General features: G+C 52.9%; 4 protein-coding genes across 4 annotated transcripts; 2 read left to right on the forward strand and 2 right to left on the reverse strand.

Moving 5' to 3' along the window:
- Nucleotides 1-1,421: 1,421 nt before the first annotated feature.
- BO82DRAFT_357610 (cytochrome P450) lies at nt 1,422-3,346 on the reverse strand. Its single transcript, XM_025636060.1, has 2 exons — nt 2,962-3,346; nt 1,422-2,897 (listed from the first exon to the last, which is right to left on the reverse strand). The coding sequence occupies exons 1-2, from the start codon at nt 3,154-3,156 to the stop codon at nt 1,563-1,565; spliced, it is 1,530 nt and encodes a 509-aa protein (XP_025488378.1). The 5' UTR covers nt 3,157-3,346; the 3' UTR covers nt 1,422-1,562.
- Nucleotides 3,347-3,978: 632 nt separating this feature from the next.
- On the forward strand, nt 3,979-6,616 carry BO82DRAFT_357612 (uncharacterized protein). The gene is made up of 8 exons (XM_025636061.1): nt 3,979-5,528; nt 5,591-5,678; nt 5,765-5,877; nt 5,932-5,979; nt 6,033-6,067; nt 6,123-6,211; nt 6,282-6,317; nt 6,375-6,616. The coding sequence occupies exons 1-8, from the start codon at nt 4,091-4,093 to the stop codon at nt 6,430-6,432; spliced, it is 1,905 nt and encodes a 634-aa protein (XP_025488379.1). The 5' UTR covers nt 3,979-4,090; the 3' UTR covers nt 6,433-6,616.
- A 1,616-nt stretch (nt 6,617-8,232) lies between these two features.
- BO82DRAFT_367918 (uncharacterized protein) lies at nt 8,233-10,669 on the forward strand (the record flags this gene model as incomplete). Its single annotated transcript, XM_025637095.1, has 7 exons — nt 8,233-8,430; nt 8,619-8,750; nt 8,814-9,501; nt 9,574-10,194; nt 10,261-10,442; nt 10,499-10,507; nt 10,616-10,669. 7 exons carry the CDS (start codon nt 8,233-8,235, stop codon nt 10,667-10,669), a joined length of 1,884 nt encoding a protein of 627 aa, XP_025488380.1.
- Nucleotides 10,670-10,713: 44 nt separating this feature from the next.
- On the reverse strand, nt 10,714-12,679 carry cox15 (cytochrome c oxidase assembly protein cox15). The gene is made up of 2 exons (XM_025641014.1): nt 12,194-12,679; nt 10,714-12,139 (listed from the first exon to the last, which is right to left on the reverse strand). The coding sequence occupies exons 1-2, from the start codon at nt 12,637-12,639 to the stop codon at nt 11,047-11,049; spliced, it is 1,539 nt and encodes a 512-aa protein (XP_025488381.1). The 5' UTR covers nt 12,640-12,679; the 3' UTR covers nt 10,714-11,046.
- Between the last annotated feature and the right edge of the window lie 39 nt (nt 12,680-12,718).

The following is a 12,718-nucleotide window of genomic DNA, read 5'->3' on the forward strand; positions in this document are numbered from 1 at the left end:
CCCCCCCCCCCTGTCTTTTTTTCACGTCACTTTCTTCATTTTTCTTCATGCTTTCTTTCCGCCGTCATTCCATTTCAGACCCTTAGATCCACAGCATAAGAAAACAAAGAAAAAGAAATCCCCTGAATCCAACATATCGGCCCGCAATTTTTAAGGGTCACACGCCCTGGAACCAAACAAGTCTTATTTTGACATATGTCGTGTTTTTTATGATTCATTATTTTCTTTCCCCTTCTTCCCGCGGATAATCTTTTGATGAGAATTGGCAAACACTGTCCCCTAACATCAGCCTCAAATAGGGGGGCTGGCTGGCTAAAATCAGCCGGCCGTGTGCGTTAGATTCAGCATGGCTGTAAAGTAGGGATGGATTGATGTAAAGAGGGAGATGTGAGTTTTGGTGATGGGTCGATGAATGGCCGACCCCCTGGGCTCTGTGATTGTTGTTGACATCACAGATTATGCCACCTCCCACCACTCCCACTAGAAACAGTTAAGCCGAGCAGATGTCTGGCTGTATCATCTGGCATCATCTTCCGAAAATCATAGCGTTGGCTCTAGAGCTATGGAGGGGGAAACAAGAACCCAATAATAGATAGTCTGAACGAACTTCCTGTGTCATGCTTGCTTGCTTGACCCTACAGACGAGAGTAGCGAGCGTGCTTGCTTATTCCAAATCCAGAATTTGCGATTGTTAACCGTGCCATTGCAATTATTACCTGTACTCGAATATCCAATGCCAACGCACGGATTGACTGCCTGCCTTACCCATAGCGCTACCGCGTGTGCGGTAGCTATCATCTCTTTCTCTCTCCCCCTTCTGTAACCTCAGCCAGGACAGGTACTAGTACTAGTACTGCTCTCGTCTTCGACGCCAATGAAGGACAGACAGGAAGTGGAGGGATATGCTACTCTGGTTGGCGTTCTCGGGCGATGTGTCGGACAGGTGCGACGAGGGTTTGTGGTTCCGGAGGAAGGAGGGGGGGGAAAGGAGGAGAGAAGTTCAATTCCTTTTTGGTGGTTCGTTACTTTGGTGCTTTTGTTCCAGGGTTTGGCAATGTATCTCCTACTGCTTTTTGTTATCTATCTTGACGGGGGAGTGGATAATGTAGGGGTTGCGTGGGAGATATAGGAGCTTGGTTTTGGAGAATGGGGTTGGAGAGAAAGATTTACTGGGTATGAGGACTTGATTTGCGAGGGAGGTAATATGGGACTTTGATTTGGAGGGTGGGTTCGAGGGAAAGATTTAATGGGTATAAGGACTTGATGCTGGTGGTTTGCGTAGCTGGTATGGTGTGTCTTGGAATGATATTTGTTCGCTGGAACGGGGCTGGTCCCCATTGCTAATGTATGGTGGTTTTCTTATGGTACATTGAAGGCGTTGGTCGGTATTACAAAGAGTAAGTAATGTAGTTCGCGGAGGTAAAAAGAAACAGCCGCGAAGAAAGAAAAAAAAAAAAAAAAGGAAAAGAGTCATCAATCCGTCAGGTTAGACACACGAGAACTCTGCTATGCCCATAGTGTCCTCAAGAAAGTGAAAGGGACAGGGAAAGAGCAGAGGTCGTCTAGATTGCCTTCTCGGACCGACGTTCCCAGTGCACCATGGCTGGCTTCAGCGGGCCTGAGAACAGAGTCGAGTAGTCGGTTCCTGGAACTCCCTTCTTGCCCTCCAGGTTGTAGACCCGCATATGGCGCACAAAGGTCGCAACGATGGTGGTCAGGTTGAGGTAGGCAAACTTCTCGCCGATGCAGCGGTGACGGCCAGCTCCGAAGGGGAGGTAGGGACTGGCGGTGCCCTTGGAGACGGTGCCGTAGCCGTAGTCAACCATCTCGCCGCCGTCTTCCTCTTTCTCAACCTGGTCGTCCCAGCGGCGCGGATCCCACTTGCTCGCATTGGGGAAGAACTCGTCGCTCTGAGCAGTGACACCGGGCGAGGCCATCAGCACATGGCCGGTGGGCACGACCATGTTGGTACCGGGCACCGGCATGTCGCTCTTAACCTTGCGCATGATGGAATGGATGGACGAGTGGAGACGGAGAGTTTCCTTGATGACACTCTTGTGCAAGGGCAGCTTGTCGATGTCCTCGTATTGCAGCGGGGCGAAGGTTCCGTCCGCTTCGCGACGGAGGTTGGAGACTTGTTCCTGGTAGAGCTCATCGAGGTATTGAGGTTCGGAGGCCAAGCGAAGCAGGATCCAGGCGCTGATGGAGGCACTCGAGTGCTGGCCCGCCAGGAGCAAGGTGATCATGATATGCGCGATCTCATGGTCCGGCACCGGCTGTCCGTTCTTGTACGTGCAGTGCATCAAGTTCCACATCATGTCGGATTTCTCCTCATCAGGGTTCTTGCGGCGTTGGTCCAGAATCTCCGTGTAGATCTCGCGCATGCGAGCATGCGCCACGTCCCGCTGGCGGTTGTGCGGCAACGGCGCCCAGGGCAGCATGAAGTTGATTGGACTAAAGCCTTTTTCGAGGTCGTGGTAGAGGTCGGCGAATTCGGAGGTCAGTTTGCTGCGGACTTCCTCCCCTTGCAGGGCGCGCGCTGCGGTGTAGATCGTGAGCTCGGACATGGCGGCGGGGACGTCGAACACCCCGGAGCTTCCCTGGAACCAAGGCGAGGTGCGCAGGAAGTCCAGCGTCTCCTGCTCAATCAATTGCACGTGCGATTCGAGCGCGGTTTGCGTGAGACCATACTTGACGAATTTCTTCTGTTCCATGAGCTTGGAGTTGGGGCAGTCGTACACCACATCGCGCCCGAACACCGGGGTGGTCAGTGGGGAATACACCTCCTCAGCGTTCGCGTCCTTGAGTTTCGCATTGAGGATGAATTCGTTGCCTTGAATACCGAGATACACCGTGGTCTTTTGTCCCAGCAGCACGAACGTGAAGATATCGCCGTACTGTTTACATCGCCGTGGGTCAGCTCGTACAAGTACGGTAAATGGTCGCTGCGGAGGCACTGACCTTTTCTCGGTTGGAAAAGAAGAAGGCGTAGGGGTCCATGCCATAGGTGATGGTATTTCCCAAGAATGGAATCCAGTGGAAGACCACGGGGGGCTCATTCTTGTTCCGAAATAGCAATTGACGCAAGACGTTCAGCGCAACGATGATCACGAATCCTGCGGCCGCGTAGGCGCTGGCGACAGCGAAGGATGCCATGACGGCGGAGTGCTCAGAGTTGAGTGGATTCAAACACAGAGCAGAGATGGTTAGAAGAGGGAAGAATTCATCATCTGGACGAAGAAAAAAGAGTTGGAGGGAGAGATGGAGACAGGAGAGGAAAGAAAGGCCAGGTCTTTAGCGTCTCCAAATAATCCAGAACTCTCTGTGTTATCTTATTAGCCAGAACTGCCAGGCACCAGCAGAGCCCCTGATATTGATTGACCGACCATTCACTGGCCAGTCAGGGAACAAAGAGCCCGGCATGAGCATGGTCCCAGAGCCGAGTCAGACCACTTGGACTGTGAACAATAATAATCGAACCATGCTTGAACCGCAGGCAAGGAGCCAAAAGAGTGGCTTTGAGGGGGAGATTTGGAGACGGGGCCGACTCCACACTTGCCCGTTTGGGCCATTCTCGAAGCAAGTCAGTCGTATTGAATACGCCTTCTCGTCATTGGTCTACGGTAATGATTGGGTGCCTGGGGCCATCCACTAACTTTCTGGCCGTGTACGGTGCCTAAGGCGGCAACAAGCATAAACTTCTCATTGCAAAAGGGCAGGGTACTGCAAGACTAGCCTGTGCGGCAAAGACACTCCTCTCGAATTGTGGCAAGCAAGTGAGTCATCCATGATGGCTCGCTCTAACTACTGTGTACTGTATGACTCGGCGGAGATGATCAGAATGAGTAATCATGATGATGACGCTGAGCCCGTCCCATTCGGGACTAGCTTCTGCGGCGGAGCTTGATCGCCGCCGCCTTGTCCATATATCAGTGGAATGTGGATGTACATACAAACTAACTTAATTTACCAGCAAAACCACAATCTGTACACAGTCCGTTATTGCACCTACGGCAACCCATCTACTTGCCATCTAAGACTAAGATTATCCCGGGCATATATCAACATCTGTCAAAATCGAAGAACAACCATGAGCACCGCGCAGTCCGGGAGCTCTGGCACTGCCACCTCTGGCTCACCCCACCGACCCATCTCAAAAGCAGAAGCATCGAATCCCAGAGAATTCCAGCTCAATCAGTTACGGCGTCGCTTTCACCCACAGGAAAGCAGTGATGACACGGGCACCACGGCAACATTCGGGCTCACCCCCTCTGATCCGGACTTCCCTTTCGAAATGGACAAGCTGCATTGCATTCTACACGTCCCTCTAACTTACCCCACTCAAGGGCGTCCCACGATCAAGGTCACCAATCCCGAAATGGGAAGCGCATTCCAAGAGAATGTTGCTCGAGGCTTCGACGACATTGTCGACAGCGCCATCAGAGGCGGCAGCCGTGGGACGCTGCTCAGCTACATGAACACTCTAGATCGACATCTGGAGCGCTTGCTGACGACCTTGGAACGGGGGCCTACGCTCAAGTTTGTGCCCAACACGACAGCAAGCAAGCCACAGTCAGCGGCGGCTCAGAAGCTGACAAGAGGAATGGAGTCGCTAGCTGTGTCTCCGTCAACCTCTCAGCCTCGGACTCAAGTGCTGTCGACCCCCAAACCTGCTCCGGTTCCGACTTACACCGCGGCAGAGAAGGCCCAGGCGGAGAAGCGACGCGCAGCTGAGACGAAACAATTGGAGGCCCGACTTGGTAGATTGTCCTCTTTCCAGAAGCTCAGTGACGGTCTCTCTTTTCTTATCCCTATTCAGCCGGTCAAAATTGATCGGCTACCTGTGCCCCTCCGATCTGTGAAGGCTGTCAAGTTGCAGGTGCCTCAATTGTACCCGCTTGAGCCAAGCGCCATCGAACTGAACAGTATTGAAGGTCCAGAGGCTCGATCTGTCGAAGCAGGCTTCAGCAAGTGGGTTGAAAACAACCTAAACCTAAACCTGATGTCGCAGGTCAATTATCTCACCAGCAATATGCTTAATTTCTCCAAGACGCCAGTGGAGAGCGCTCCCGCTCCAGCTGCGATACCCGAGATTCCAGATTCTAAGCCATCAGAGGAAGCTGCAACAGGCCCGCCGGTTCCAGAATCCGTGGCGACGGACAAACCCCATGTCCATGTTGTGCCCCGACCTCCGGAATGGAACGTGGGTGGCGACAGTAGTGCTTCTGAGGAGACGGAATTCACTGAGTCTGACGAGGACCCTACGGAAGACGATGAAGATGGAGGCGCTCCTGTTCCCGACCTTCCCGAGCCTACCAATGTTGAACGCGGCGTTGCTCTCTCCTTCCCATTTCTGGAACTTTACGGGATTGAGCTTCTAGAGCTCGTCGGTCTTTATATCACAGTTAAATGCGATCGATGCAAGGAGACGATGGATGTGAGAAATATTCCACAGATCAAAGACAAAAGTGACGAGCTATCTCTCAAAGTGGAGACATGCAAGAAGTGTGCGAACACGATGAGCATGGGTAAGACGATCCTCTCCAGCACGTAACGCTTTGGCTCAAAGGGTGCTCATTTGGGTCTGCAGGATTCCGCCGTCAGTTGATGCATCCCACCGCGACTCGAGCTGGCTATCTGGACTTGGATGGATGCACTGTAGTCGATCTCCTCCCTAGGTAAGCAGATGCTCTGCTTTGAACGGAGTCCTCCCTCCGTCATCGCCTCTATCATAGTAAAGGAAATGCACTAACAACCGCTGCAGTAGCTTTATACCCACGTGCGCGGAATGCTCGACGCCATTTCCGAGCCCTGGAATTGTGGCAGTTCGTGGCGAAAGCGCAATGGCCAACTGTCGTCAATGCCATCGCAAAATGGGTACGTGTATTTTTGCCAAGGTCATTTATTATTCATTATACTAACCTACACTAGTTCTCAAGGTCCCGGAGGTGAAGTTCCTCAAAGTCGGGTCTGCAGCATGTAAGCATTTCATGCCTCGCATTTAGGATAACCTTCTCACACGCCTTACACAGTCTCTTCTCGTGATCGCCCCCCTCCCCGCAAGAAAGTATGATTCAAAGCCCAGGTATATTCCCAATGAAAGCATACTAACATCAAATTAGCCCAAGGAAGTCCTCGGCATCGTCGCAGGCCAAGAACTCCCCCGTCGTGGCCGGTGCTCGCATTACGGGAAAAGCTATCGCTGGTTCAGGTACGCCATCGCCTAGTGCTCACCCAAAAAAACCGAAATAGTGCCCATGCTAACATTCTCCGCCCTACAGATTCAGCTGCTGCGCAAAGGTCTTTCCATGCGACAAGTATGACCACCCTCAAACCCACCCTGCCATCCCGTCCACATACTAATCAATCCACAGATGCCACGATGCGGCCACTGACCACCCCAATGAACATGCAAACCGCATGATCTGGTAAGCCAGCAGCCAAGGAAAATTGAAACCCTCACGACAAACGCTTCGAAACTAAATGTCATACAATAAACAGTGGCTTCTGTTCCCGTGAACAAATCTACCGCCCCGAGAACTGCGGGATCTGCCGCGCCGTCTTGATCGGTAAAGCCGGAAGTGGCTTCTGGGAAGGCGGCAAAGGAACCCGGAATAAGACCCTGATGAGTCGAAAAGGTCCGTCGCGCATTCTCTTTTGATTCCTCGGGTTTTACATGCCCCCTCTTGTGGAAATGCTCTGCTAACGCCGCACCAAATCCGACATCATATAGATCCACGCAAGTATAAGCGTCGTGGCGGCACGACGCCTGGCGGCTCGTCGAAGAAGACTTAGGGTGATTGGGCTTGAGGCTTTAGGTCAAGAATCCTCACCCTGCTAATAGCCGGAGAGTTAGCCGGAGAAGGAGCCCTGTGCAATGAGACACTTCGTTTTGGGGTGCTTGCTTGCGCTATTCCCCCCCTTCGTCTTAAACTGTTCTGGCTTGTCCGTGTGCTGGAAGCATTTGTTCTTTCTCGTCCCTTCTCCGCTTGGGAGGAGAAAGATGGAGTATTGCGGCATTGTGTCGGATGACTACCGCTTCGGTTTTTATGAGGGATTATGCCGGGCTGGCCAGCTGCTGGCAGGCTGGCAGGCTGACATCAGGCGTCTTGTGGGCTAGCTCAGGTCCGTTGTTGCCTCTGGGCAGCAAACTGCTCACAGGTCATGGTTGACGAGACCTGAGGGCGGGAAATTTTCCGGGGTACCTGTCAATATACAAGAGAAGTCGAGGTGTCGATGAAGGTGGCCATTACGAATGGTCGGTTGTGTAGAGTGTGGATACTACCTAACTAAATATTCCCAACCCCACGGAACCACAAGTGAGACTAAGAAATTATTCATTTACTCTCGCTGTACAGCATAGCTCCAGGCAGTTTCTGTCTTTCTCACATGCCAGCGTCTCGAACTGTACGTAGCCCGTAGGTAGTAAACAAACCCGAGAGACCCTATTCAAAGGATGGGCAGATGATTTTCGCAAAGCATCTTACATCCGGCTTTTCTATTCCTCACCGATACTGCTGTACGAGCTACAATATTAGCCAAAGCTTTATTCCAATAGCAGAGCAACAAGACCAGCTTTCTCTCTTCCAGCAACCAAAATCAATCCTCTTTGTATTGCTCAGAATGCTTCTAAAATGAAAGTCCTGGGCAACAACAAAGCTTGCTAAACACACACCCCTTCACCTCCGCCAACCCTCTCATACCCGTAAAATCGACAAAATCACCCAGGGGGAGCGTACACCCAACCCAGAAGCGCATACACAGACAGCAGAGTAGGACGAGCCATGACCGTGTTATATATGGTTGTAGCATTCACCGTCACCCTGGTAGCAGGACAAATCGTATTATCACACTAGTGCGTATTGTCGTGCCTGCGTATAGAACGCAGCAGTGCCTAGCAGATTGTCCGTATCTTGCGTCGTGACCGTCGCAGGCAGGGTATCTGTTGAACGTGTTTTGTTTCTCTGATTTCTTTCTTCTTCCCTCCTCCTGTTGTTCTTCATCTCTCTCCCCAACTGCAAATTCTCCATCCCGTTCGCTGACCTTGAACTGAGACTTCACAGGGCTGTGACAGTTGGCACACTCTTCTCGTTAATACGGAATAAGAGAGCCGTGCTCACGACGACTTTCCAGCAGTAAAGATCGTTCGGGTTCAAGTCCTGAGATCAAGACTCTCATAAAGAGATACCGGGTGATGGGCAGTGTGAGCGGTCACACAGGGTAAGGTCTATCATGTCGAACCGTGGTCAGTATATCTTTCATAACCGAGAGAATCTCTCGATAATAGGGGGCTTTCTGCATTGGCCCATATTCTTGTGGGATCCCTATCCTCTTTCAGCTTTGAAACTTGTGTTATATGCGTGTGATTATGTTGTTCAGACCGTTGGGTTCTCTTTTCATCTGAAACTGAGGCAGCAACAAGAGATATCTGTATGATAAACAATGGTTCTTAGTTGAGATGTTTGGCCGAGGGTGAATCTGATATTGCAGCTGCAGCCTTTATATCTTGAGTCGGAGGGAGCCGAATTAAGTGTCGGAGACGGATTATGCTGACATTTCTCGAATCAGAAAACAGATCCCATGCGCTCAGACGCAGACCATTGCCTGCCGTCCCGCAGATTCTCGAAGGCATCGAGCTGGAAGAGGTGGTTGACTGTCTGCCATCAGTTCACCAGGTCCTCAGAAACCGTGAGACAATCGATTCAGGTCTAGGCGTTGTCCAAAGATCGTCCACCAGACCAAAGCAATTGGTGAGAGCATGCCTTTATCACTTCAGTCAGCACCTTCTTTATGATAAGATGAATGACTTACAGTTTCCCTTGTATCAGACGGTGGATGAAGCCAGTGTGGAGGCATTCGCAATCAACCGTTCCCCACATGGACAGCCCGCTAAAACCACGAGACTTCTGCCACCTCCATACGGCTCTTACTATCCATCCAGAGCTGCTCCTGCGGTTACACCTTCCGCGCATCCTCTCCTCCAGCAGTCTCCGGCGTCCGCCGCGGAAGGATCATCGAACCTGACGGCCGCACCGGCTGCTCCGGTCATCGTGGTGACCGATCCCGTTGGTGATCAACGAGCCCTAAGCACCGAAGACGAGTTTCTCTTTCCAGTTCCTCTTCCGGGGGACGCATCCCCTCAACCAGGTATTCCTCTTCCCCATGTAGCCGAAGAACCCCGCGGACAAGCTTATGACATTTTAGAGGAGTTCCGGGAGAGGGACGACAATCCTCCGCCACCCCGCAAGTCCACAGTCCAGAGATCCCGCCTGTCCCCATTCTGGCAGCCTCGGCCCGTCCGCACTTACTCGTCGTTCGCCGGAGGGGGGTACCCGCCAGACAACGGGATGGGCTTCCCGAGTCTGTCCCTGTCCCTGTCCCTGTCCCCGTCCCCTCCCGGCATTGAGATCGTGACCGCGTTCCAAGACCAACCCGCGCGGACGGCGAAATGCGATGTGTGCGATGGCCGCAACACATCCGGCATGAGCCGCTGTACGGTGTGTAAGTGGCAGTGCTGTCACGATTGCACCATCCGCCATGGCCTCCGCCGAGCTCACATTTGCGGGAACGTAGTGCACGTTGCGCCGGTCACGCGGGAGGAATTACTGCGGAGCAGCACGGAAGCCAGGAGTCGATCGGCAGGCAGAACAAAGAGAAGGAAGCAGACGAAGAAGGCTGGTGGTGGTGGTGGTGGTGGTGCAAGGGCGAGTGCGCATGCGCATGCGAGGAACAACCGCGGGTTGGAGTTGCAGGAGTCCCCGGTCAGCAGCACTTCAGACGCCACCGAAGCAAGGTACCATGGGGAGACACGTATGCTCGAGAATCCTCATCCGCGCGCGAGTAGCCATAAGTCGTTCGTCGACGGGGACGTGATCGTACGAGATTTCGGAGCAGTGACGGAAGCCGAAGGTACGGCGGCCGAGGCAGCTCAAGACCAGCTGCAGCACATTCGCACATTTCCCAAACCCAAGCAGGCTCAGCAATTTGTCAGTGCAGTGCATCCGAGCTACAGCCACGAGTGTATTTGGGGTCCGCCGCCTGGCCTCGATCACGCCTTCACCCACAATGCAGCTCGTTTTCACATCCCAGCCGCTCCACCGGGAAGACCAGAGTACAGTGATCAAGACTTGAAGGATGCTGGCGAGCTTCTTACCTTCACAACCGCGGCGACAGCGATAGAAGATGTAAAGCGAGGTATGCCCCCCCCCCATGGAGATGGAGATTAGGATTATCACAGTCCGGTACCCGATGTCTAACAAGGTATCCATCTCCCAGCCGGAGGTATCCCAGATAAAGGTAGCATTATCAAAGACGCGAGCGCACTGGCCCAGTGGGAGATTGAGGAGTATAAGCAGAGCCGTGCTTCGGAAACCCTCGCAGGTATGAATCCGACGAACCAGCATCAGGGGCTCGCGAAGCACGATGCTGTGCAGGTCGAAGCGGTAGGTACTGTGGCAGCCCGCACTGCTGCACGTCCCATCTACTTCCCTGGTTCCAGTCGCTGAGTGTAAGTGATCCCATGCCCTCATTGGGATTCTCCGGCGTGGATGGTTTCTTATGATTCGCAAGCACACACTCGTCTTTCCCGTCAACGTCGCCTATCATTTTGAAACAGCGGTCGTCACCGAGCATGCTAGATCTAGTTTTCGATATAAGGGCTCTCGATTAGTTTTTTGTTGGCAAAAGTGTGGCTTTTGACCAGAGTAAAAATGGCTCGGGGATGGTACAGGAGCGGTGGGTGTGGGAGGAGATACTATCGAGTTTTTAGCTGTGTACATCAAGTTCTGAGTTTCATCCTGCATATCTAAGTTTCGCTACAGGATCTAGTGATAATGGGCAAGATAGCACTGAAAAATGCAATGTTATTGTACAATAAGAAAAACAACAAGAAGCTCCGAAAAGTAGAGAGGACGATGGGTTATAAATACAACACAAGAGAAATCGAGCAGCCACTTCAAGCGATACTGTGGCCGGGCCATACACATGCATTTCTTTCGTCAACGATTTCCGCAATCCCAATTCTCAGGGATATGACAGAGACATGATCTAGGCCTTCTTGGCAGCAGCACGAGCAGCCGCATACTGCTGTCTCAGTTGGAGTAGCTTAAATGTCCGAGTTGGGCGCCAGACACGGCTGCCCAGGACCAATACCCAAGTGAGCAAGAGGAGACTTCCCGCCTGGTGAGCGGAGGCCAAGGGCGTGGGGACGAGATAAAGCAGGGTCGAAATACCCAGACCGACCTGGCAGAAGGCGAAAGCGACCACGCCGTGAACGCCTCGGCGCGCCGAGCGGCCCATCACGCGATTAACCCTAGGGATCTTGCTGTAGGCCCACAAGGCCATAATGCTGGTAAAGGTAGTCATTGCCAGGATACGGTGGTCAAGCTGGACCAGGGAGGGGTTCTCCAGCATGTTGCGCCACCAGAGATCCGAGCGATCCTCACGCTGGGAATAACGTGCGTCCAAGAGTTCCTCCTTGGGAGGGGTAAGTCCATTGCCCATGTAAGGGAACTCATTGTAAATGAGACCGGCGTCGAGACCGGCGACAAGGGCACCAGACATGGCGGTAACGAAGACCAGGAGAGCCACACCGGCCACAGAGCGACGGAAAACCTTCAGGTGCTTGGAATGGAGTTTCTTGAGCTGCTTCAGGCCCTTGTTCACATCGGAGACGAGGCGCTGAGAGCGAAGGATAGCAAGACCGTTCCAGAGCATAGCAGTGTAGCAGACGAAGGCGGCGCCGAGATGCGCGGTGAGACGGTACTGGCTGACGCGAGGGTGACTGCCGGGGGCGAAAAGGTCCTCCTTAAGTCCAGACGCAACCATCCACCAACCCAAAAATCCTTGGAAACCAATCAAGCCTGCGATACCAGCAAGGCGCAGGGCCATGGGCTTGCTAACCTTCCTTCTCGCGACAAAGTATATAGCCGGGAGCACGAACGAGATGCCAACGAAGCGGCCCCAGAGACGGTGAATCCATTCCATGTAGTAAATTGACTTGAATTCGGAGAGCGTCATGTTCGGGTTCAGAAGCTGGAATTCGGGGGAGGCGCGGTACTTGGCGAATTCGGACTCCCAATCTTCGTCGTTCATGGGAGGGATGGATCCAGTAACAGGGCGCCATTCGGTAATACTCAAACTATACAACAAGTCAGTGTATGCCTCCGCGACCAATGATTCACAAGACACATACCCTGATTCTGTTAACCTGGTAAGGCCTCCGAAGACAACAATACCAAAGACACTAGCAGCACTGGCCAACAGCCAGTAGGCTACCACCTTGTGAGTGAGGATAGGAAAGAACCGTTTCGGTGCTTGCTCGGGTGCGGCGGCAGAGGCAGCAGACTGAGCCTGGGCGGGTTGGGCGGACTGCGAGGCACTGGCAGGCTTGGGAGATTTGGCAGACTTGGAGGCATAGTTTCTCAAGCTAGAGGCAAAAGCACCCTTGGCTTTGGCGCGCAGAGAAATGGTGTTGACTGCACTGCGAGCATTGTCCGGCGCAAAGAACTGCTTGCGCAAAGCGGACGTGGATGCATAATTCTGAGTCCTAATGAGGCATGGGCGGCAGGTGAAGAATTCCTTTGACAATCGGGGGGCAAGACTCCGCAGCAAAGGTGCGGAAGGCCCCAGGAACGCCATGGTGACGGGTGCCAGGAACAATTGGGACCTGATATGAATTGAGTCGGGGTGTTGATGAAAGTTGGCGGCCGATCAAAAG

The sequence above is a fragment of the Aspergillus uvarum genome (genome assembly GCF_003184745.1).
Source record: "Aspergillus uvarum CBS 121591 unplaced genomic scaffold BO82scaffold_59, whole genome shotgun sequence".
Taxonomy (NCBI): Eukaryota; Fungi; Ascomycota; class Eurotiomycetes; order Eurotiales; family Aspergillaceae; genus Aspergillus; species Aspergillus uvarum.